Raw genomic sequence first — 24,864 nt, forward strand, 5'->3', positions numbered from 1 at the left:
ACAAAAGGTCTCTGGTGCTCACTAACTCTTGAAGAGTGCATTGGGATCGTTTGCAAAGGCCTCAGTTGCTGCTTCTTTTCTCTAGTTGTGAAAACCAATAATACCTATTTTTCTCTGTTTTAGTCTCAGTGATGCTGAGCTTTATGAGAAGTGTACCTTCACAGAGTTCAGCTAAACAGCAGGATGAATGAGAATATAGGAGCCTAACATTGCTTCAACAGTGTTTTAAATGCATTCAAATTGACACTATAAATAAATCTACTGTAGATTATTCACATATCATCATAATTAATTTCTACACTTAATATACTTATAGTCAAAAGTTAATTTACTGATTTTTTTCCATCTTTTTTCTTTACCTTGTTTACATAAGCGATAAATTAATTTATTATATAAATTAAATAATTTGCTGATAGTACCGGTGTGTTTTATTCTATTTTGCAGATGATTTAAATGTATATGTTATTCCATCAAAACTTTCACAATATTACTATGAACAGTCTTCTATTAGACTTATCTGGAAAGACAAATGAGCAGACCTGCATACACCTGTAAAATGTCTAATCCATCATTAAAATTTACCCAGTACAAATCTGAAATTGCACTGTATTCATCATTTTCGTATGCTTTTTGTATTACCCATGGATTAAAATTAGGCTTTCCCTTACAGAAATTAGTACTCATTTCATCAGATATGAAACATTCATGACAGAAAGCCATAGCAAAGCTCTGAAGAATGAGGTGGGGAAGATGAGTGGACAAAGGGCAGTATGGTCTCAGCCTCTCTCCTTCAGGAATATTCTTTTTGCCATTTCTTCCAGTAAAAACACTTTGGAAACTACTAACTACTCTTCTATCTTTCCTACCATTCTTTACTCCCATTTTCCTCCTCATAGTGTAAGATTTGGTGCATACTCCTAAATGATAGCTTTTTTAAAGACATTGGTAAGTCTTTCTTGTACTTTGCAGGTCAGGAAGGCATTGATGACAAATATTTTACTTTTGCAACTTCTTTACATAAGTAGAGGACATTTTAACTACTAGATCATGTGATTACTGTTCAGAATAAAGTCTGAAGGGCTTAATATTTCAGGTTGAATTACACTAGGTAAATGAGGTTCCTGAAATCCGCTACTTACAAAATTGTTTTTTTGATATTTCCTTTTCTCTTCATGGAATAGAGGACCGGCATATCTGAAGATGTTTATGCTGGGTGTTCATTTTTATGCTTGGAATAGGAAAACTAAAGAAGCTGGACAGTAGTGTTCCCAGTCTGGAGTCAGTACAAACACCCTGTCTCTTAAATGATTTCCTGTGCTTTCCTTATTCACTTAATTTTTTTAATCAACTGAAATGTCGTTATTTTAGCTAGATTAACAATGTTATTGCCCTCTAGTGGATTTAATTATTTACAATTGCATAAATTAACCTAAAAGGATTTTTAAAAACACATGCTCTGCAACATAGAACAGTGAGTCTGAACCAGAAAATAACCTTGATTGAAAAATATCCCATAAATTACTTTTCATAAGGTATGTGTTGGGGATTATAAAATGTAAATTATATTGGAAGACAGGAATCTTTTTGTATTATAACAGTGAGAAAAGTCTGTTTCAATAAAGATTCAAAAATCCACCTAGCAGTGGCACCAACCAACCAAGTATGGCACAGCTGCCTAAGACCCAAATCATACATCAGGCATGTTGTGACAAGACAAGAGGAAATGGCTTCAAACTGAAAAAGAGTAGGTTTAGATTAGCTATTAGGAAGAAATTCTTTACTTTGAGGGTAGTGAGCCACTGGAACAGGTTGTCCAGAGAAGCTGCAAATGTCTCATCACTGGAAGTGTTCGAGACGAGGTTGGATGGGGCTTTGAGCAACCTGGTCTAGTGAAAGGTGTCTCTGCCCATGGCAGGGGTGTAGGAACTGGATGATCATTAATGTTCCTTTCAACGTAAACCATTTTATGATTCTATGATTTCAGCTCTTCAGTATGTGCATTAATCAGTCTCAATCACTCTCGGCTATCATTAATATTTTATTGTAGCTTCAATACTTAGCTTATTGTAGCTTGTTGTAGCTTAAATTTCTGGAATTAGTCAGCAAGTCAAACTCACATGGCTTCTGTTGGGGACAGATAGTAAGTCTTGGATAATATCCTATCAGAGAAGAAAATAAAGGGTTAGTATTGAAAGGCAACAAGAAAAAATACTGTCAGAAGTATGTTGGAGTATTATCAGGCTATGCATAAAATATAAATTGTATAAAGATTAAAATCGAGGGGAATGGTCTAATAAATATAGTTACAGTGAATAAAGATGTAGATAGATTTTAGAAAGAACCCACTAGAGTAGATACTTAACTTGCTGACTTCTAAAAGCATTGTTTAATGAACATTACTTGCCATTGTAAATTACACTGAGCATCAATCTGCATAGCTAGACCCCTTCATATGTGTATAAATGTGGTCTTTACATATAAAATGAATTATATTTTAGATATTTTAATTTGGAAAAGGAATCAATGAAAGTCTCTTTGGGATACAATGTATCTGAATTCTTATGAAATATGGATTAATGGGAGTAAAATATGGCTTCACAAATATCACAAATTGACATATTGCAGCATTTCTAATATTAATCTAATTTCATAATTTAATCTTTTAAATATCAAGTAGGTTTTTTTTTTAAGATTTGGAGTCCATCAATAATATTTATTTTACACAATAAGGAAAAACATAAATATTTATTATATTATTCATATTTTTTCAAAACCATTTCTTAACACATAGCAGGCTTGAAAACTTCACTGAGAAAGACTGATTACTGTAAATTCCACTGCTTACGCTTTGAAGTGAATTGGATTACTTTGGATTTACACTTTAAGGGCATAGAGTACACTAATAGGCTTTAGCTGCCCTAAGCAGCCTCACCTGAATCTTCACCCATCCACTCTTCCCATGGGCGTGGAGCTTTCACTGAAGCTCATGCCAGGACACATAGACCTGCCCTGAGCTACACTGCAGGTTTCCCTGAGGCCAGACCTGCCACCTGCTGTGCTGGTTCCAGGGGTTCCTGGACAGACCTCGCGCATATGCTGCAGTAGCTTTGTTTCCACTCCTGTCTCCTATCACTCCTGAGGGAATCTCAGTGATCACCCCAGACTTTTATCTCATCTTATCTGGGACTGCTGATGGACCTTGTCCCTCTCATGGCCCTGCCTTGATGTAGTAGGGCTGTACCTTTGTCAGAGAGGACACTGCCCTGCCCATGCCACAGCTGCTCATGAGCTCTTGACTCATACTCTTCAATGGACCACCTCATACTTTTCCACTGAACTATCCTCTTCTGGACTAGACCAGATCCCTTTAACCAAGGGCTCTTGCTGCTCCCTGGAGCAGGTGACTAAAATAAGAAATTTTCCCTAATAAATTTACATACAGTATTAGCAAATTAGACACAAATTTATGTTTGCTTGAATTTTGTGAATCACATTTAATGTTTCTGAGTTTTCAGGCCAGAGAGGACTTCCACACATCACTCATAAAGAACTAGGGGTAAATTTCTCTACAACTTATTTCTTGCATAGTTCTGAATATTTTCTGATCTGCTCTTATTTTGCTCATGTCATAAACAAGCCTAATATATTCATAAAAACTACCTTTCAATTTTAATCCCTTTCCAGAGATTTAACTGCTGTGTTGTAACTACAGTTCAAAATTTATTTTCAGATTGCATAATTTGCCAAGTATATTCTCAAAGCAACTGTTGATTTAGGCAAAAAATCAGAGTCAAAAGAAGACACATCCACAGCCGAAATCTAAAATTAGGCAAAGACAGATCATTCTTGGACTATTTAGTGCCTACCCTGGAGTTAATCTCTGTGGGTGGGGGAAGTGAGCAACATTAAGCCTGTGGTGAAAATTTGGGCAGATATACTATATCTTTTACATCCTCAGAGAAGAATGTAAGGTAATGGAATCTGGCAAGTGGGTGCTTTGCCATAATGAAAAATCAATCAGTTTAAGTGTTCCACAGTATAAGTATCACCATAATGATATAAGGCATCATATACATGGCTTCTAAGAATGAGCAAGGTGAGTCATGAGATATGTGTCAGCTATGCACACAGTTCGATCTCTGACCTATTCCTGGACTCAGACCAACTATAAAAAAACTCTACCTGCAGCTGTTGAAAGCAAGCAAGCATTTAGGTGGTCATAATTAACTGTGATCCAGCCCTAGATTAGATTAAAAAATGACACTAAGGTGGATTTCGCACATTAAGGAATCTATCTGCTCTTCTGACTGAGTTTGAATTGTGTTTGTCTTGTTAAGAATTCCATAAAATTCTATGAAAATATAGGATTAACTCTATGAATAAAATTTTCAGGATCCAAATTTACAGCAATATTTGCGAATGAGAATCATTTTATGATAAACAAATCTATAGGTAAACATTCAATAAACTGGGGGAACTCATATCTCTGGGTTGTAATTATATGACAGACATCCCTTGGAATTCTAGTGGACCCAGGATTTCACCATTTTTCTTGCAAACTGTTTTCTGTACTACATGGTAATTTTGCCCTTGCTGCTTTAACACATACCTGGCAATTTCCAGACAAAAGATATTTTCTCCCAATTCAGTCAAGCAGTAATAAGGTCTCAAAGTTCCATTTCTTGATCTCATCCTATTACTTCCCTATTTCTTTGTTCTGTTGTTCCCATCATGATGTCCCCAGATAGTATAATTTTTCCTGCTTTCTCTTAGTGGCACTGATATCTCATCCTTACCACATCCAATTAATCTCTTTGCCTACATCTGAAGAGGATATTCCCCCATTCAGAGTGACTCATCATTTTTTATCACACATTGCCTCTTTCCCTCTTTCTTTGTTGTTTGGTATTTGTTCTTTTATTTTTCTCCTCTGCTCTTTCCTTATCACGGAGCAATATGAAAGTGGCCTTCAGGTGGATGTCACAAACACAACCTACTTCTCTGAATAGGGAAGAGATTGCTTCTTTCATTCACAAAAGTGGAAATGTCTCCCAAAAAATGGGGGAACAGGCAGAGACAGTAGCAGGAAATGGTGAAAGACAGTGATGTCTGAGACGGTTGACACTCTTCAGGAAATTATCAGACATTTTAAGCTCATGTTCTATCTCTCTGTTGCTTCTGTCTTATGACAGAAGACTTTAGTCTTTTGTTTTCCTTTCTATTTTCTCTACTATCTGACAAATAATTTGAGCACTATAGACAACTGATCAAGGCTTCAACAAATAAAAGATGTAGCATGAGGTGTAAACTTAGCTTTACCCACAATCTACTTCTAGGAATGCAACACAGACTTTGTATAGTTGGAAAAATTTAGAAAATTTACAACTTACTATTAGCAAAACTCTTTCTGGAGCATTGCATTATATTATGCAGAAGTCACATTTGCAGTTAGATATTAAGTAAGATGATCAGAACCACCTGAATGTAGAGGAAGCCAAAGCTTCAAACTAGTTTACTGAACAATTATATAATTCACCAGAGTCCATATGGAGACAGCAATGAAAAAGTATAGCAACACAGCTGAACCAACCAACCAAAAAAGAAAAACACACGACATTTTGTGTACTGATTACCTCATTAAAGAACTGTTCATTAAAGAATTCGTCATTTATCTTCATCTTAGTTGTTGCTAGTACAGGCATGACAGATGAAGAGTAACCAGTTAGTTTCATTTCTTTTATCTTTATGTCACAAAAATCACAGAGCAAATTCATTTTCACCAACTTGATGAAGTGGTATACATGATTTTAGGATAGGACTTCTGAGGAGATTGTGTAAATGGAAAGGAGACTCAAAGATTCTTACCTTTCACATGCACTTGCCTGAGCGTTGTTCCCCACTCAGAGCAGTTTGAAGTGTGAACAACTGCCAATTCTCTGAGTAAAATGAATGAATAGGGTAAGAAGAGAACAGAAATATGGGAAAAAATTGTCTTCCCTCTCATTTCAAGGAAATCATAAGTAAAAGACTTTGACTGGGGGACCACAGAAATACAAACTCTTGAGCTGCTTCAGTTTAATTCCAGAGAATAATTCAAAGAAGGAAAGGTGGTACTGAAGAATGACATTAGCATCCTCACTCATTTTAAAAGGGGAGATCTGGTTCCTACAATACTTTTTGTTTGTTTTCCATTTATCTGCAGTTGATGAGATTTCCAATTGCAATATATTTGAATTGCCATGACTAGTTTTGGTTACATGTACAAGACTCATCTTCCCTAAACATTATGCAGCATTAAAAATAGCTAAATAACTACACAAGTACAGTCCTGCACTCTAATTCTGGTTCACTAGAATATTCATAGACAAACACAACCAGAAAACACAATGCTGAAGTGAATTAATTAAAAATAAAATAATATTTACAGAAATTCTTCCCTGAAATTCATCAGCTTATTTTAATGAAAATTACTTGCATAAGGAGTAGGTTACTCAACACAAGGTCATGCCTTTGTGTGCTTCACTTCACTTGTTGTTCTAAACAGCACTGCGTCATACTTTTCTTTTTTATGCCATACTATCTATTGCTCTACTTATGTGAAAGGTTTCTAGCTATTTAGAAGGCCCTACATGTTCAGAGGGGCTGTTTCTTCTTCCCTGTCTTTGTTATCAAAACTAAGTCAATGGTCTTCCTGGCTGTAGATATTTAAGTTAAACAAGACCCCCAGTTTAATACAACAAAGAACAAGCAGAAGAATGACATGGTGAGCAGTATCACTACTCGACTTTAAATGATCTCTTTACAGTTGCTTTCATAACAGTGGTCTTCAATAATGTAGACCAAGGTTCAGAAGTGCTTCTGCTCTTGCATTTTTCCCTCTCCAAATGGCAAATGGAATATATTCCTGGGGAATAAAAAAACAAAACAAAGATGTTACCTACGTTCATGTACCAGAAACATTTTATCTTCCCTACTTATTTTATTCACCTACCAATACTGAGAAAATCATCTAGAAAATAAGCTCTTGTGGTCAGTATTTTTAACAATTCAGAACCCTCAAGTTCATGTTTTGAAAAGGGCAGCAGGATGCCCTAAAACATAACTACAGTCTGATTATTGGCATCTGCATAGCCTAAAAACTTTTCCCTTTTCCCGTCTGTAAATGCAAGTTTAGAGACTGTACTGTAATTGTTACACAGACCTATGGTTTTCAGAAAATGAGATCACTTCCCAAGGCTGTACATGCTGTAATTACATCACAATCGTATTATTGTCATCATGTTCTCAGAATGGCAAGCTCATGGTATTCCAAGCAAGTACATTTTTAATCATTAAATGAAAAGCTTTTAGTTCCAAGAGCTACAGAAAAATGTATCATCTGTCAGCAAAAATGAAAGGAGAGAAAACTAGCGTTTCAAGGAGTAGTCCCATTAGTCAGCACACTAATGCACTTCACAAAACCCCACAAAACTTCACATCTGTGTACTGCAGAAATGCAGGTATTTCTCTGTCCTATTTTCATTCTGAAGGGCTCGAAGTAGTAAAAATTCTTCCCACAGAAAAAAACCCCACAACAAAAGCTTCTATACATATTTAAATCCAGACCAAATATCAATTTGCTATTTTTCTAAGGTTGATTCCATTGTTTACTAGTAATTCCTTAAAAAGGTAATTCAATGTGTCAGTCATTTGGTCAATCTACTCTGCTTTCAGGTAGGAGTAACTTGAATCATTGTTACTTTTTAGCTTTCAACTTTTTAACTTACTTTTTAACTTACTTTTTAACTGTCTTGGTTTTAATTCAGTCAAATTTATCCCACGGTGATGGTGGATAAATGTATTCTTTTTATAATACCTGCACATTTTCATAGAGATCATTACCATGTCCTCTGCACCATCCTTTCTAGAGTATACAAATCCAATTTTCAGTTCAAGACAAAAACTTTTCTCATGTGTCTTTAAATCTCTGATCACTTTGTTGCTCTTTTCTGATTGTTTTCTCTGAGAGAATGGTGCCCAAACCTAATTTCTAGCTGAAGCCTTGCCAAGACTGAGGAAAGAAGTAAAAATATCACTCAGAGCTGTCAATTTTCCATGAACCATTCCCAGAACGACACTTACGTTTCTTGGCAACATCTTATAAACTTTAATTCAGATTATGGCACGTCTGTACTTTTCTGTATTCTTCCTTGCATTGCTCTTCCTCCTTTTATAACTGCCCATATAACATCATTGCCAAGCGTGGTACTTGTATATGTCATTATTAAATTTAATCAGATTTGGAAACTTTTCTCTGACCTATGAGGATCTCCAGAATACTTGCAAACTCTACAAATATTGTGTCATTTGTCAATTGCGTGGCTACGCCCTTTATTTCATTTAAGTTATTAATGAAAATATGGAATAGACCTTCAGAGAAGCTGTTTCCCTGAATGGGTCAAGTGGGACAGACATACACCATCTTTTCAGTTTGACACGAAACTATCAAACACTGAACTTTGTCATCTTTTTTTCAACTTCTGGTAATTTAATCTCATCATCATGGCCAGTCTTCGTGAATGGAGATTTGGAAAGGTCATTACCCTTCGAGCCTGCGCAGTGGATTTTTTAGGTGAGACACAGTGTGCGCTGAACTGAGCCCACCCTTTAATCCTGAGGTTCATCTGCCAGGGCCGAGCGAGCTTGGATGGTGGCAGCGAGGTCCTCAGGACATAGGTTTGTTTAGAGTGACCTTCTCTTAGACGGATGGCCTTACAGGGCTGACGAGCTCCATCTGCCCGGGGAAGTCCCCTGACCGGGAATCGAACCCGGGCCGCGGCGGTGAGAGCGCCACATCCTAACCACTAGACCACCAGGGGGCCCTAATTTAATCTAAACTGCATAAAATTAACATGACAGTATACTGTTAGGGAGCTGGATTTCTAAAAACTTCACATTAAGAAAAAATATTTTTTTAATCACCTAGTCATGCATTATGCCACATTTTCAGACTTAAATCCCTGCTACCCTACATGAAAAAAATATATTAAACTGATTGGTGAATGTACCAAGTCAAATAGAAATATTTGTTTTGTCATGGTAACAAAATGCTTTGGTGGGGAACAAAGCATTCAGCTAAAACCTACAATCAATGTTATGCAAAATTTGGAACTGAACCATCAGATCTTGAAAACACAAATTGTGAACTGTTTTGATCCTATGAATCGTTAGGAAAATGGAGATCCTTAGGTGCCAGTTTGATACCATGATGCCAAATGTCATTGTATGAAGTACTGTCAAATAACTTGAAATTCCTGTGGGTTGGAAAAGTAAGTGTCCAGTCATAATATTTTAAAGAAAAAAGTTAAGCATATGTGGCATGTCTTGGCAAACCATGTTAACTATATCATTATGAATTAAAAGGAAAAAAGATAATAAACATCCAAGGAACTGTATAGCACAATCACTTTTGAATACTGAAGTAATCTCATTAGACTGAAGACCTAAGTTCCATAGACTTTGCACTTACCTGAAATTCATATTATGAAAAATAAAACAATATTAATTTTCAAGGTTATTGGTGTTTCTCTTACCACATAGACATTAATCTGGTCTCTGATGAATTATCAAAGTATTTGGTTGTACCAGGCGGCAGGAAATTATTTAGCCTAAATACAGATTTTATGAAACAGGTCCTTTGGCAGTAAAAATTAGTCCCATTGAAAACAATTAAAGTATCACTTTACAGCACGTCAAGCTGAATCCTCACCTGAATGCTAGAAATTATTCTGTCTGCTTTACACATTTTTTGGAGCTAAACTTTTTAAGCAAATGATTTTTAATTCATCAGTTATTTGCAAAACACTTACTGAAACTTTACAAGTTTTTTATGAATCTGAATAGATTCATAAGTCATCTGATAATTACTTATGGTCCCTGAATGTTTTCTATATTATCATGTACGTACAGATGTATTTGAATTCCTCATCTATTTTCTTCAGACTATTAATCATTTATGTGATTTGTGGATATTTAGATTTTTAACCCTTAAATTTTAGTTTTTGAATATTCCAATGATAAGCTTTTCTCAGAATTACATTATATAAGGAAGAAAAACAACTACGAAGCTTAGAGTTCATAGAAGTATAGAATGGTTTGTGTTGGAAGGGCCCTTAAAGATCCTTTAGTTCCACCCCCAAGCCATGGACAGGGAACCTTCCACTAGACCAGGTTGCTCAAAGCCCCATCCAACCTCGTCTAGAACACTTCTAGGGATGAGTCACCAACAGCTTCTCTGGGCAACCTGTTCCAGTGCCTGACTACCCTCACAGTAAAGAATTTCTTCCTAATATCTAATCTAAAGCTACTCTCTTTCAATTTAAAACCATCCCCCCTTATTCTATCATTACATGTCCTTGTAAGAAAGTCTCTCTCCACCTATCTGGTAGATAGACTTACACACTACAACTGTATGTAGGTTAACATCACGTAGATAAAAAAAATGAAGCACAAACAGCATAAAAATAGAAAAATTACAACTAAATTTGAGCTCCAGTCTCAAAGTTTTAATGATAATTAAAGACTAGACTAGTTCCCTTATTTGGTTAATAAAAAATGATAAACTTACAGATTTGATCTCCCAGACAAGGTAGAGTTGGTACAATGGAACTTGGCTCAAAGAATTAATCATAACATTTTTTTAATTTAAATCTAATCTCCATTGTCTCAGTTAGTCCATATGTACATATAGATAGATAGATAGACATATAAATAGATGCAGATATACAGATATATAGATATGTTCTCATTAGCATACCACGTATACGTTTCAGACTCATTTTTTTCAACACTAACCATGGATGAACATTATATGTTTGAAGAGTACCTCCATGGGTTTGGGAAAACAAGAAGTTTCTGTCCCAGAACTTCACCTCTTACTCTACTTTCTGGCAGCTCTCCGGATATTTGTAATTAAAAACAATTATATATATAAGTAAGTCTCTTTCTAATTCTCCTATTTTTACTTTGTTTCATTTTTATTTCATGCTTTCCAAGAAAGAGCAATGAAATAGATGAAATGCAAGCCTAGTGTTTGCCAATGTGCCTGTGGGATAGGTTTGTCCAGTTCCCATAAAAAAATTAATGAGAACTAGGTGTTCAAATCTGTTGGGTTCCCTGGAAATTTAAACCTGAAAGTAGGAGTACTATTTGGAAGGCTCTCTCAAGCTAAAGGTTTAAGCATAATTCTTCTTCAGGTATGCATGAGCAAGAACACATGCATAGGATTTTTACTGGGAGATTCCTCAATGATGCAGAAATACTCTATAGCCACTTCTTTTGGTTTTATGGAGTGTCTCTCAATGCAGAAGTTAGAAGAAAATAAAATTGTGAAGACCAGAAAATTCCAGGCAGAAGAAAGATATAAAAACTTGTATGTCTTAGATTAAGGAAGATTTTATATACATATATATATAAATAGCGGCTGTCTCAGAGAAAAATAATATAAAACATTACAAATACCGGGGCTGTGTTTGTGCTCACACACTGTATAGAGCAGAATTGGGGTGAAAGGGGGTGTGGGCAAAGGTGGAGTGTGTTGCAAAAATCTTCAGTAGTTTCTGTGTGACTTTTCTGTGCCTGAGCTGTACAGGTCACATCAAACTGAACCAGTAAGACTTCATAAAACTCTACACCATAATCTAACTACTTTATATATGCTCCTCCCAGAATACAGATATAAAACTGGACTGCTTTTCTAACTTTCTTGCCAGTGTCACTGTCACCATGCATAGCCATGTATAAAGAGACTTTTCAAAGTTAATAACCTTCAGTTGTGCCTCACCATTTTATAGGATCATAGAATATCCTGGGTTGGAATTAACCTTAAAGATCGTCTAGTTCCAGCTTTTCTGATCTTCCCATATTTGTGCTTTACCTGTGTGCACTAGAAATACAATGAATTTAAATCCATTTTAGTAGCTCTACACACAGCTACAATACCATCACATATACAATACCTAATAGGCAGGTTTGAAATGTACCTCTTTGCATGAGGTCATCCCCACCAAAAATGCTTTAATATTGTGGTAGATCATCAGATTATAACAACAATCTTCCCAGCAATCACAACTACACCAGCACTTTCATCTTTTGCCACAGATTTTATGTTAATTATTTAAATTTCTGTTGCTAAGGTCATGACTACACTGGAATAGCAAATAGCCAGAGTGGCCATGAAATTTGACTGATGAAAAAAGTTAACAGGCTAAAATTTGTTTTAAGCTCAATTACTTTAAAATCATTCCTTATCCTCTCCTTCCAGAACAATATAAATTAAAAACCACCTGTAAGAGTAAGAAGAGAGTGTTTACATTGCTCTAATCGGGAAGTAAACTATGTTAAAAACAGAGGAACCGAACATTCTTTAGTTAGAGGAGTCTGGCAGAGGAACACTGAGTCAGGTCCAAAGTGACATTTCCCAAAGATTTGTAAAATCATCTATACGGTGCAACAAGATCCTGTGAGTGTGCAAAGCATTTTCAGATAGCGTAGCCCTATTCTGAATTAATTTTCTGAATCTTTTCTTCCCTTCACCTTTCCAGCCTTTTTCACCTTGGGATATGTGGGACTATAAAAACTCACCCACACTCTAATATTCTTGCATTTAAAAGCTACATTTCTAAAACTATTAAATGTTGTTTATTAGGCCATCAGCATTCAAGATAAAAAGTTGAAATTGCTAATGGAACCTTAATTCTAGTCTCATAAGAACGTGCATTGTTTTATAGTCCTCTTTGACCTTACCACTACTTCCCAAATGACAAAAAATTAACCAAATATAGCAAAATGATGCTAAAATAATCCTAACATGAAAGGTTATCAATAAAAGGGGAAAACAAACAGGCTGTAGTTGGAGGAATAGAGACACAGAGAAACTGAAACACTTCTGTGTGTGATTTTTCCTCTCTCAATTGAATAACTGTTTCTATTGGATAGGTATCTGTCACTTTGGGTGCACTTATATTGCACAGTGGAGTAATATAAAAGCTTAACCTTAAGAAACCTCTTCTTTCTTGCAGGTTGCCCTCTTCAGATCTGTTTTCAAGTATGCCCTTTTAAAACGCATTTTCTGTTGTTAATTCTGCTCTCTCTTTACAAGCAGTGTGCATTTTTTCTTCTCTAAACCCTTCTCTCAGCCCTTCTTGATCAAAAATCTCATATATGTATGGCATAAAGTAAAATGATCTTAAGAAGTCATATGTGTCCAATGGTTTTGAGAGGAGTAACTCTAGTTCTTGGGCTACCAAAGAAACAGAACTGCTTTTTAGAACCTAAACTTTAATTCATGCAGAAATAAAAAAGTAATTATGCTGTCATAGTAAAGATATCCTTGAATGTATATGTCAAGTATAATAATTGTTTTCTTTCCTGAGACTGCAGAAAAATAACTTTAAGAGGTGCAGTGATTTCCTTAGTGACACCAGTAATTAACTCTGAAACTCACCAATTATATTTACATGTTAACATTCCTAGCTATTTTAATGCTACTCATTTTCTCAGACACATCCAATCATCTACGAAATTCCAGTCTTGGTTTTACTCTTGCCCAACACAATGCTATTTCTCCCAAACTCCAATTGCCAAGACTTACCTTCCCCCAGGTAACACTTCCAATGTTCATTTGTGCTGTAAATATATGGGAAGAAAATGTACTTCGATGGTGTGTTGAAAGCTGAAAAGAGACAATATAAAATTAATTTTTGTGGATAATGAAAAAGTGACACAGGTTCTAAGTACCGTTAATTTGGAGAGGTTAATTAATAGAGAAATTTAAAAAAGGCCTATTTTGACCATCTTGATGTGGAATTTCCAGCCAGGTTTGAGCAACACAAAGCTGGGGATAATTACCTTCCATTTAAGATTCTAATTGATATAAAGCTATGAAGTTCTTTGCATTTTCGTTATAGAAACCACCTAGTAACTAGATCTTTACAAACCTTCATAAGCTAGTATTTATGACAGACACCTGTTTGTATCTTAATATTTTTAAGAGGACTTGGTTACTTTTTGAGCCAGTGTAATCTCTCAGAACTCCTCGTGTCTTCCTCCTCAAATCTGTCAGAATCACCTGACACTGCTCTGTGTTATTTTTTCTGTTTCATGTATTGTGTTTTCTCCTAGCTGCTAACAATATCAATCTTAAATGCAGGGCAGCTTGTAAAAATGGAGATAATATTCAATACAAATGGTTAAGCTCTTACAACAATCACTGGACTGCCGTTCTGACACCACTGTAAACTCAGTGAATAATCACCAGACAGTCCAAAGGACAGCTGGACTCCTCATAAGCCTTTGGCTGTAAAGAATCCTCTAGTTTGAGATATATATGTTGGGCAATTGCTGATGGACTTGATACTTAAATGGACCTTTCTTGCCCTGCAAGAAAGCCAGAAATCAGAAAGCATGGAGAGAACGCACCAAGAGTGGGAGAGAAAAAAACAGCATGGAAATTGTCATAAAGTAGAGAAAAACAAGTTTTGTGTGAACAGTTACACAGATTAAATAAGCAAGGACTTGACTGCTTCACTGCATCTTTTTTAATCTCTTCTTCATTAAACCAATAGTAACTCATATTCGTAAAAGTGTTATTATGAAGCAAGAAAAAATATTTTCTTTGTTATTATTGTATACTTCTTGATGTTTTTCTTCCAGGGGCCATTTCTCTTTCTTACTCTATGTTCTTTCACTTTAAAATGTATTTATCTCAGTCTTCAGCTACAGAATTATATGTTCTGTACCTATTTCTCTTGACCACTTCTCCTGTCTCCATGAGAGTAGGAGACACCTGCTGTACTTGATGAAATGGGTGTTGTCACTACAGAGACAAAAATAACCAAAAGCCTGACAAATGCCTCATGGAAGAGATTTTACCCTCAAAATAACTCCCTGGGACAGAGAAATAATCTTGCAGACTAGGAAATGATGCTTGGGTTAGAATACCTTGATTTGTAACTCCCTGAACAAGCAACAGAGTAACCTAACCTGAGTTGTCTCTGCTTCTTGTAGAGAGTTGGACATGATGACTTAAAGAAGTCTCATTGAACCTAAATTATTCTATGATATTATGACTCTATGAATTAAAAATCTAATTTAGAACTTCCTTAAAAAGAAAAATATACTTTCTTCCTCTCTGACTTCACTGGCTCTTCATCAAAAATGGCAGCCAAACATGAACCAAAATATTCTGAAATATTACTGATTTTTATGACTCTAGCATTTTCCTTGTGATCCTTCAACAACTATGTGTGAGGTTGTATTCCATGAGTAAAAGGCAAGGTGTTTTTCAACCCAAAACGGAATATAACAGAGATATTTGATATCTACCTTCAATCTCTGCAGTTTTTTATATCTTGTAATTAAGCTTTCTTCTTCAAAAATTCTAGCTGATACTATCAGCAGATAAGCAACACAAAATGCAGAAAGGAAAACATGTAATATTTTGACTTTTTTAATCACATGAATTTTAATTAATAATTGATATAGAAAACAGTGGAAGATGTTTGCCCCATGTTCAAAGCTGGACATGGGAATGTATCATGTTTATGTCTGATTCTGGTATTCATCTGTTGCAAACCTGTGACTATAGTCATACATAAAAGATATATTCTAGAGTCTAAGAAACTCAGATGGTAAACATGCTGCTTGGGAGTACAGGAGAAAGATCTCTTCATGCCTTTTTAAAAGGCTAGAAGTTTTACAACTGCGATTTTCAATTTCAGTTTTTCATGGTTTCTTCCCTAGAAACCTGCTCACTGCTTGTTAAATACTGCTGGTAACTGCCATAGGCAAGAATATAAAAATCATATTGGTATTTGATAAAGATAAAAATCTGCAAAAGTCTTATAAAGTATATGACTTGAATCATTTAAGCACTTCAACAAACAGTTCCAATTTCTTTCCAATTTCATTTCTCCGCTTCCTTCCTTCTTTACTTCATCTTTGCTGCTTGTTCTGTCTTTTCTTTAATCTCTATCATAATCTCATACACACATAAGTACAAACAGTGCTTTGTATTGAGATTTAAATTCCTTTCTATTTTCTTTTACCTTCCTACATGTCCCATGAGGCTCTGACCCTCCTCTTGTATGTTTCTGCCCACAGCTTACTCATAAATATTCAAAGCCCTTTCCCATCATTGTTGGCATTTTTTTATTCATACAAGCATTCCTGAACGATATTTTTCACTTCAAAGATCTTCTCTGTCCTTCATATGCCTTGTCTCTTCCGTTGGTGCTCATATTCATACATTGCTACTCTCTTTCCTCACCAATCTCTTTCTTTACCTCTGTGATCTCTTTCTCTCTTCCTCAAACACCCTTAAGAAATATTCAGGTGCCTTCGTTGTCCACCATTCTATTTATATTTATACCATTGCTTTTCTTCTTTCCTCTTCAAATGTATACAGTGTAAAGGAAGGAGGTAGCTGTATTTATGGCCCTGTGCTTTTCATAATAAATAGCCACAGCAGTCCTGGCAGGGCAGACAAATGAAATTCCAGTTACAGTAACTTATTTATTTCCATTTCCGTTTCGATTTCTGGGTATTACACTGATGGCAGACTCTACAAAATAGACTAGGAAAAATAGAGCTAATGCTCACTAAGGGCACAAACAAGAAGGAGGTCCCTTTGGAAAAGAAAAAGGGACAGTATAAAATTAACGAGTTAATGTTTCTTTTATACCAGTTACAGCAATTAATTCACAGAGTAATAAAAGGGAAAAAATTACTGAATTACTTTTGCTAGAAGTAAAAAAGTTTACTGGATTTCATAATACAATCCACTGCCCTAAGAACAGACAAAGGTTAAGTACAATGATCTTGCCTATCAAACCTACCTATGGAAGAGATTCCACACTTCCACTAGGTGTCTTGTTCCAAATGCTAAATTTGGAACATTATTTTTCCAGTATATATAAATATACATATTCCAATACATAAACCTTAATGTTTTAGAAAGTTTTGTCTAATATTGAATCTGAACTTTATGAACAATTTAGATGATTCATTTTTTCCTTTTTTTTTCCCAGAAAGAATAAAATATTTCTGTCCGTTTCACAGCAACACCTACCATATAAAGAGACTATTTACCTTCTATCTTCTCAGACTAAATGGAATTCTTTCAACTTTTACACATACCTCTTACTTTATATTTTAATATTTTGTTATTTTCCTCTGGACTGTCCTCTGTTTGAAAGGTCCAAACATAGCTGGCTTTGTCAATCCCTAGAAGAAAAATAATTAGTCCTGTCAGATGTACTGCACACCTATTAATACACTCCACAAATGAGGTTGTCTTGTCTTTTTTCTTTAACAGTAGAACGTTGCTGACTCATATTTGCTTTATAGTCCATTACAGCCCCCAGATTCTTTTCTGAAGTGCTGTTGTTTTACTGGTATTCTTTTGATTTTACATTTGATTTTCCTTCCCAAATGTAATTTACATTTGTCAATATTAAGTTTCCTTCTGATGGTTCCAAGACATTTCTTTAATTTGTGCTTAATTATTAATTTCTTTAATTTGACTTCTGATACTGGCCACCAAAGTGCAAATAGGTCATTTTAGCTCACTGAAAGCTCTATATTTCATAATTTCATAATTCACATCACTAACAATCTGAAGAACAGAAAATGCTTTTAGATCAAGCAATTAACATGAAAAAAAGTATATTACATAAGGAATTTTGCTTAAACACTGTTACTTTTGGTTAGACAGATCATGACTTCTTCAGATAACTAACTGCCTTACTCTTAAGATATCAAATGATGGAGAACGCAACACATTCCTACACCCTGCTACTAGGTGTTGTCAGAATTGCATACATCTAATCTGCATGTCTTTTAATTCCGGCCATTGACGTCAACTCTCAGAGTAAGGAAATTTCATCTGTCAGGTATGCCTCTTTCCTTCCAGGTTTTGCCATATCATGATTAAGCATCTTTGCATCATTTTTGATAACCGAGCAAGTAAAAAAAATAAAACAAGTTTTTTAAAATGCTTTTTTTTTTTTTTTTTTTTTTTTTTTTAATCCGCAGTCTTGGGGTTAGTTTGTTTTTTCCATTTTCTCCCCCTTTTTTTCCCCCAAAATACATTACTGCAGTATCTTGTTCCACTGATTTTATGGATCATCTCACCTTCCTTTCACTGGATGACATATCAAGGGGCTGCATAAAATGGCCTATTCACCATAAGAGCACCACAAGAGTAGTTTATCTGCCGTAACCACAAGGCGTTTTGAACGTGACAATATCCAGCCTGAAGTTTGCCTGTGCTATAGTATTTCACACGTTGTTTTCCCTCACGTGTATGAGCACATATTTGGACGCGCTACATAGATTTCCAAGCAGCCCACGGAGCGGTCAGGGCAGCGCTGCACTCCGGGGCACACGCACCGCGCGGCCGCGCCCGCACCCGGTGGGAACCGCGGGTGGCTCGGGGCGTTCGCTTCGCCCGGGCGCCTCCCCGAGAGGAGGGCTGGGAGGCTCCGACACTTTGTGCGGCTGCCGGGGACGTGCCTGTGGGAAAAGGCCGCGCGGTGCTCCCGGGCGGGTGCTCCCGGGCGGCCGCTCCCCCGCAGCCGCTCCCACAGGAACCACGCCGGCGCCCGACCACCGCGGCCGAGCTGCGGCGGCTCGGCGGGGCCGCCTGGCGGGGCCGTCGCCTTTGAGCCGCCCACGGGGCGGGGCCCTGTAGGTTTCGGCTGAACATTCTGGAGTGGAGGGGAGCGGCGGGGGGCGAGGAGAGGCAGGGCAGGGAGCAGAGCGGAGCGGAGCCGAGCGGTGGCGAGCCGAACCGAGCCGAGCCGAGCCGAGCCAGGCCAGGCCGGGCCGGGCTGGGCCAGGCCGGCCTTCCCCGGGAGGAGGCGGAGGCTGAGGGGGAGGAGGCAGGAGAGAAGGAGGAGAAGAAGTAGGAGGAGGAGGCGGAGGCGGGAGCGAAGGGAGGACAGGGGGAGGTGGTTGCTGCTGCTGGGCAGAGAGGAGTCGTGCAGGAGCTGCGGCTGCACTCGGACGCCACATTCCCTCCTTACGGGGCTGGCGGTGAGGATGAGCGAGAGCTGACCCTGCCGCCGCCGCCTGTGCTGTGAAGTGTCTGCTCCTCCTCCTCCTCCCCGGCTGTGGGTGAACCTGCGCTACGGGCTCTTCACCGAAACGGGGGGGGAGGTTGGTTTGTTTGTGTATTTAAGGCAAAGAGAGAGAAAGAGAGAGATTTTCCACCCGCTGAAGCACAGTCCACTATGATCGTACTCGCATCCAGCATTGGAAGCCGGTTGGATTTCGTGTCTCAGTCCAGGGTGTTTTTCTTGCAAACCTTCATTTGGATTTTATGTGCTACAGTGTGCAAAGCGGAGCAATATTTCAATGTGGAGGTAAGATCAGCCGGATGCGTGTGCGAGCCTGTGTGCTTTCCCTTCTCCCTTTCCTCTCTTCTCTTTTTTTATATCCCTTAAATAAAAGGAAATCAAATAGCCAGCCAGCCATGTCTTCCATCAGCCAGGGCATACGTCTGTGTAGGCTTTCCTTCCAGCAGCCGGTAGCTAGCTCCCCTCCCCGAGTTCCCCCGCCTGATGGATGCATTTCAGCCGGAGATCCCGTTATCCCGGCAGCGCGATGCCGGGCGCTGGAGCGCAGCCCGTGCCTCCCGCTGACCTCGCCCACGGGGGACGGGAAACCCTCACCCGGGCATGGAGGAAACCTGAGGCGCAGTATGTGCACGCAGCTCAGGGAAAGCTCTGTGAATGTCTTGGACTTAAGGTACCGCTGTATTGCTGAGTTTCCCTAGCCCTTTTTTTTTTTTTCCCAAAGAAGAATGAATGAAAGAGCATTACAGGAAGAGGAGGAAGGAAACTTGAGATTTTTGGCACGTTTCTTTGTGGTAGAGTATTTGAAAAAATAAGATCTTTTTCCCATTTAAACGTAACAAAAAGAGTTGCTACTAGAAATAGTGAAACAAATGGCATAAAGGTGCAACTACAGCAGAGAAGTTAGAAGGTGTGGAGGACAAGGAAACAGTATTTTTTGAAGTGAAAATAAAGATTAAAATGTGGGGATACCTAGATGGGGCAAACCCTAAGAGTTTACAGTGACAATTCAGTGAACATCCATTTCCAATCATCTTTGTCTATACTCTCAGTCTTCCTGCTGGGATTTTTTACATAATGCTTTCTATTAACTAATATTCCTTTACTGACACTTATCATCTTTGCATATATTTTTTCTCTGTCCTGTCACTCTGTTTGTTCTGCTGTGAGCCCTTATTCTATTTCAGTGCGATATATCTATTTCTTTCTGCTTTTCCCTGTCTATTCAACTTCTTAATTTTTCTTGTTATGTCTCTGCAATTGTTATGTGCTCTTTCAACTTCTAGTAAATAATTCTGACTTTCTGTTAAAACGTTGTGTTCCTTCACTTTCTTCTGTCCTGCCACCCCACTCAAAACTTTCTGTTGCACTCCGACACCAGCCTTTTTTGTGTCTAGTTTCTTTCATCTTCTGGGTTCCCATAATTCTTTCTTTCAGAGAAATGAAGTCTATGTCTCTTCCTCTGTCTCACACATATGCACACTTGCTTGTTTTATATGAGCTCTTGTTCTCACTCAGTGACACTCATTCTTGCTCCTGTTTCTGGCAAGATTGCTCGTGCAGATGCTCCTCCATTCCTTGACTGTCTCCCTTTTTGTCTAATATTCTTAACTGTACATCTTTTCCTTCTGCCTGATGCAAGATCACCTCAAATTTATAAAAAAGTCACTTTTTCTTTCTCTATGTCTGCTTTCATCCTAGTCTTTCATTGTCTACAGCCAGTTTCCTTTGCCTCATGCAGTTGTCTCAGCTTACCGCTCATCCACAGCTTCTCTCTTTGACTTCCATATCTTCAGAAAATATTGTCTTTTTGCTCCATCACTGAGATCTCTCCTGATTATAAATCTGAGGTTTTTTTACTCTGTCATCTGCACTCTAGTCACTTGTTTGTTCCTTGTCACAGAAATGCATCTCTGCTTCTGTTTGATTGTAAGCTTTCTAGGGCAGGACTCGCATCTTCTCACATGTTTATGTGGTGTGTACCATGCTCAAGTCTGGAGTAGAATTGTGATCTTTTTGCTATATAAATATTAAACCCACAAATTTCAGAGCACACACTGGAGTTTTATCTTTCTTTTGCTCATGTCCTCAGCTGCCTTCTTTACTGACAAGCAGGGGAAGGCAGTGTAGAACAGAGGAAGTTGCTCTCTATATCCTCTCCAGGCTTCACAGGCTGGCCCCCTGCGGAGTATAGGGATGAAATTCCAGCGACAGAACTTTCTCCTCCCACAGCAGTCTGCTTTGCTGGCATCTGGCTCTGCTGGAGAGACGGGCGGCAGATGGAGCTAGTGTGGGAGGAGAAAAAGGTTGGTTTAGTCAAGTGGAATATGAACAGGAGGCCAGCTCCAGTCAGGAGGAGATTTTATGAGGAAAGACGGGAAACACTTTCATTTTTGCCACCTCTTCTATATGGAGAACAGCACATTTTGAGGGCAAAGGCAATATCAGGAGCAAGAAACACTGTTGGATGGAATGGAGTAGGATGTATGTGTGATGAGGGCACATATTTCTCCCTTTTGAAATATGCCATCTCCTGTTCTTCTTCCTAGCCCTTCTGAGACAGACTGTGTTGTCACATGCCAACACTTTCAATCTCTTCATATTTAAGTCTTTGAGCCACACATTGCTGGGAGCCAGAAGAGTGTTCCACGGAATTACTCTAGTATTTGAGATTTGTCCTAATAGGGGGCTTCTACCTAGGCCACTCCTTTTGACCACCGTCAGTGACATGGTCCTGGGCTAAATGAACCTGAAATTTGTCCCAGAACAGCCATTGCCATGTTCACATGGTTTGGATAGTGCTGAAAATTCAATTTTCTTTGTTGCTGGGAATAGCAAAGACTAAAAGCATGGGAAATTTGAGGCAAAGGACTTGGCAACAGCAAGTATGTATTATGCTGTACAATTCTTTTTGTCAGCACAAGTACATAAAGCAGTTGTACTTCATAGTAAAGTGTGAAAATATAACAAAGATTCTCATGATAATAAGTATGCAAAGCAGGCTTCAGAAAAGAAGTGGGGTACATGTAGTTGAATGAAGTGTCACTGCAAAAAATGCTTAGAATGGCTGTCAAGCAGGTTTTTTTTCATTCTTTCTTGTCTTTAAATAAAGTACAGATAATACCTGTTGAACGTTTTAAAATGTGAGATCAATTATTTCCTCTTGTAGTTCTGCTTTGTTTAATCCACATTCCTGACTGATAAACAAAATCTCTGTAGTCAAGTTGAATTTTTTGGTTTATTTGTTTCAGTGCTGTTAGCCAGACAATTCTCAGGAGATACTACTGTAGCTCAGAGATATTAAATAATAATGTTACCTTTCAAAAGTAAAACACAAAGCTAAAGTTTACAAGCTTGTGTGTACGTTGTTGTTCCTTGTAATTTGGCTGTCCCTTTGTAAAGTTTCTTTTAGCTGAACAACTGTATAGATGAATTCTTCAAGCTTCCAATGACAACTGAGTTGTCAATCCTGAAATGTATTTGTGTGTGTAGTATTTCATGTAATAGACACAGCTGAGTAGGGTTCAGATCATAGAGTATGGGACACAGGAGAGGCAAACTTGCACTTCGTATCAGTGAGAGCTTTGTGGTAAAGCTGCATGAGATATGACTGTAACTGATAGGTTAAGAAATCATGAAGTTTAGGAATCACATAGTCTTATGTGTAGGAAGATTTTAGCATTAGTTTTCAAAGTTCATCGATTACCAGTGGCATTTCTGTGAGACTTTGCTTCTGACATGATGAGAAAAACTAGAAACTACACTGTTAGCTCCCTCTTCTCAGTGTTCTTCTCAGTCCAAAACAATAACTTCCTCGAGTAAGTGAATCACTGGAAAAACTATGTCATCAATATAGAGTTTTTCTGCTACTTTCAACTGTTTCTGTACAATAGCAAGGCAAGATGTCTATCAGTGAGATAGTGAATGGAATAACAGTTATTAAAAGACCATTTTAAATGTACAACTGAATCAAACACATAGAAGATAATTTGTTACTTAAAACTGATAGAGCAACGAACTATCTTCTTCTCCCTACTGGGCTCCTCACTATAGTATTTTGTGTTGCTCAAAGATAACTCCTTTGCATGTTACTGAGAGTGTCTGTAGATGGTCCTTCGCAAGTGTCATCCATCTAGTATATGTATGTGTGTATATATATATATATATATATAACTGTTTCAGCTGGTACTCTATAAATTTCTCTTCTAATTTCATTCTATATACCTCAATAATAAGTATGTGTATATTTAATTAACCATTAAATATTCAATACAGAAAAATGAAAACCAATGTCACTGTTTTGTTAAGGGAAAAATGGTTATTGAAACAAGAATACGTTGGTTAGAAGACAGGATCAGCATGAATCTAGAATACAACTAATCTCCAGAACCTAATACTGCTTACTCTTACTCAGCTGACTATCTGCCTAAACCCTGTCGAGAAAAGAAGTGTTTTTAGAATTGTATCCTAGTTTCATTGACTGAGTCTGTGATGTGGGAAAAACTAGAGAGAAAGCATGCTTCATCATCACTCTCCTCAGGCTGGCAGTTATGCTCTATTTTCCTCCTTCTAATGCTAAATGTATAGACTTGAATCCCTAGGGAAGACACTTTAAATGACACTTATTTTAGTGTAAGCAACTGTTTAAAACAATAGTCATCTCCCATTTTCAGAAGTGGTATAGTTAAATTGCATATTGTGGAACAAAATACAGTGGAATCCAAACTTCAGAAAAATAGTGTCAGTTTCCTCCATGGTAATAAGTGGCTGAGAACCCCATTGTTTTCATTGTTAATAAATTTTACAATTAGCCTCCAGCTCTTGCTGAATAGTAATGCATGACCTTTTATTCCATAAGCTTTTAGTCTTTTAAACATAAAAGCAGACTGGTTTCATTCTCCAACTGGCAATTTAAGAGGAATAAACATTTGAGAGGGGAAAAAATCCTCCAATATCACCTTTACATACTTTTCAAATAATGGGCTTTGTTGTGAAGTTTGTAATCACAACACAGGTTTTTTTAGAATTTGTTAAAATGCAAGCTGAAAACTATGGAGAAGCAATTAAGGTGATTTTGATACCAGTAGTGCCATATGTCCCAAAAAGAATTTACGGGATCTTCTGCTTTATTTTTAGTTGCAGTCAGTATGCATAATTCTTAATTATTTAAATTCTGAATCTCACTCTTGCATGTTATCAACTAAGTGAACTGGACTTTTGTTAGAACAAGAAGTTCAAACAGAAATTATTAGAAGGATGGAAAGGAGTTACTGGATCAGGTGGTGAAGGTGCTTAATGAGTGAACTATTAGTCAAGAAAAATATATAATGTGGTATATTTCCTATTTGCTTATTGATCAAATACAGATATGAAGAAAGCCTCCTGTACAGGCCTCTCATGAGCAGGTATATCTAGATGAGGAAGATAATTGAAAAGTTATATATTTGATGGATAGGCAACAGAATGTTTTTCTATCAAAGAAGGTGAATACCTACAATCTAATGAACTGCATCTCATTTGATATGAAGAAATACATGTGTAGACAACTAGTTGGTCGAGTGCCTTTTCTCCTGTAAAGTATGAGATTATTTTGTGCTACTAATGTTGCAGAGAAGTTCATGGATTCTGTTGCCTGTATTTTGTTCAAAGACAGGTTAAAAAGATGGTTCCCGTTGTTATGGGTTCATAGTTGACATAGTATGTTAGACCTTAGGTGCAAGATGTATTTGTTTATAATTGTAGTTCATCT

General features: G+C 37.4%; 2 protein-coding genes and 1 non-coding gene across 4 annotated transcripts in view; 1 reads left to right on the plus strand and 2 right to left on the minus strand.

Annotated features, from left to right (window-relative positions):
• Positions 1-6,756: 6,756 nt before the first annotated feature.
• On the minus strand, positions 6,757-19,114 carry LOC135411626 (basic proline-rich protein-like). Its single transcript, XM_064649449.1, has 4 exons — positions 18,172-19,114; positions 17,176-17,262; positions 6,992-13,711; positions 6,757-6,904 (listed from the first exon to the last, which is right to left on the minus strand). Exon 1 carries the CDS (start codon positions 19,051-19,053, stop codon positions 18,397-18,399), a length of 657 nt encoding a protein of 218 aa, XP_064505519.1. The 5' UTR covers positions 19,054-19,114; the 3' UTR covers positions 6,757-6,904; positions 6,992-13,711; positions 17,176-17,262; positions 18,172-18,396.
• Positions 8,787-8,858, minus strand: TRNAE-CUC (transfer RNA glutamic acid (anticodon CUC)). The gene has a single exon. It is a non-coding gene; the product is annotated as a tRNA-Glu (tRNA).
• Positions 19,100-24,864, plus strand: part of MMP16 (matrix metallopeptidase 16) — a 165,254-nt gene continuing 159,489 nt past the window's right edge. Inside the window, exon 1 of one of the 2 annotated variants that reach the window (XM_064649432.1) lies at positions 19,100-19,403. In XM_064649432.1, the coding sequence (XP_064505502.1) occupies positions 19,272-19,403 (132 nt within the window). In that variant the 5' untranslated portion in view covers positions 19,100-19,271. The remainder of the gene's footprint in view (positions 19,404-24,864) is intronic. The other variant, XM_064649440.1, reaches the window with a different exon arrangement.

The sequence above is a fragment of the Pseudopipra pipra genome, chromosome 1 (genome assembly GCF_036250125.1).
Source record: "Pseudopipra pipra isolate bDixPip1 chromosome 1, bDixPip1.hap1, whole genome shotgun sequence".
NCBI classification, from domain to species: domain Eukaryota; kingdom Metazoa; phylum Chordata; class Aves; order Passeriformes; family Pipridae; genus Pseudopipra; species Pseudopipra pipra.

What these genes read in the sequence shown, in the direction of transcription:
- LOC135411626 (XM_064649449.1), bottom strand. Translation starts at nt 19,053, where the DNA reads ATGTGGCGTCCGAGTGCAGCCGCAGCTCCTGCACGACTCCTCTCTGCC.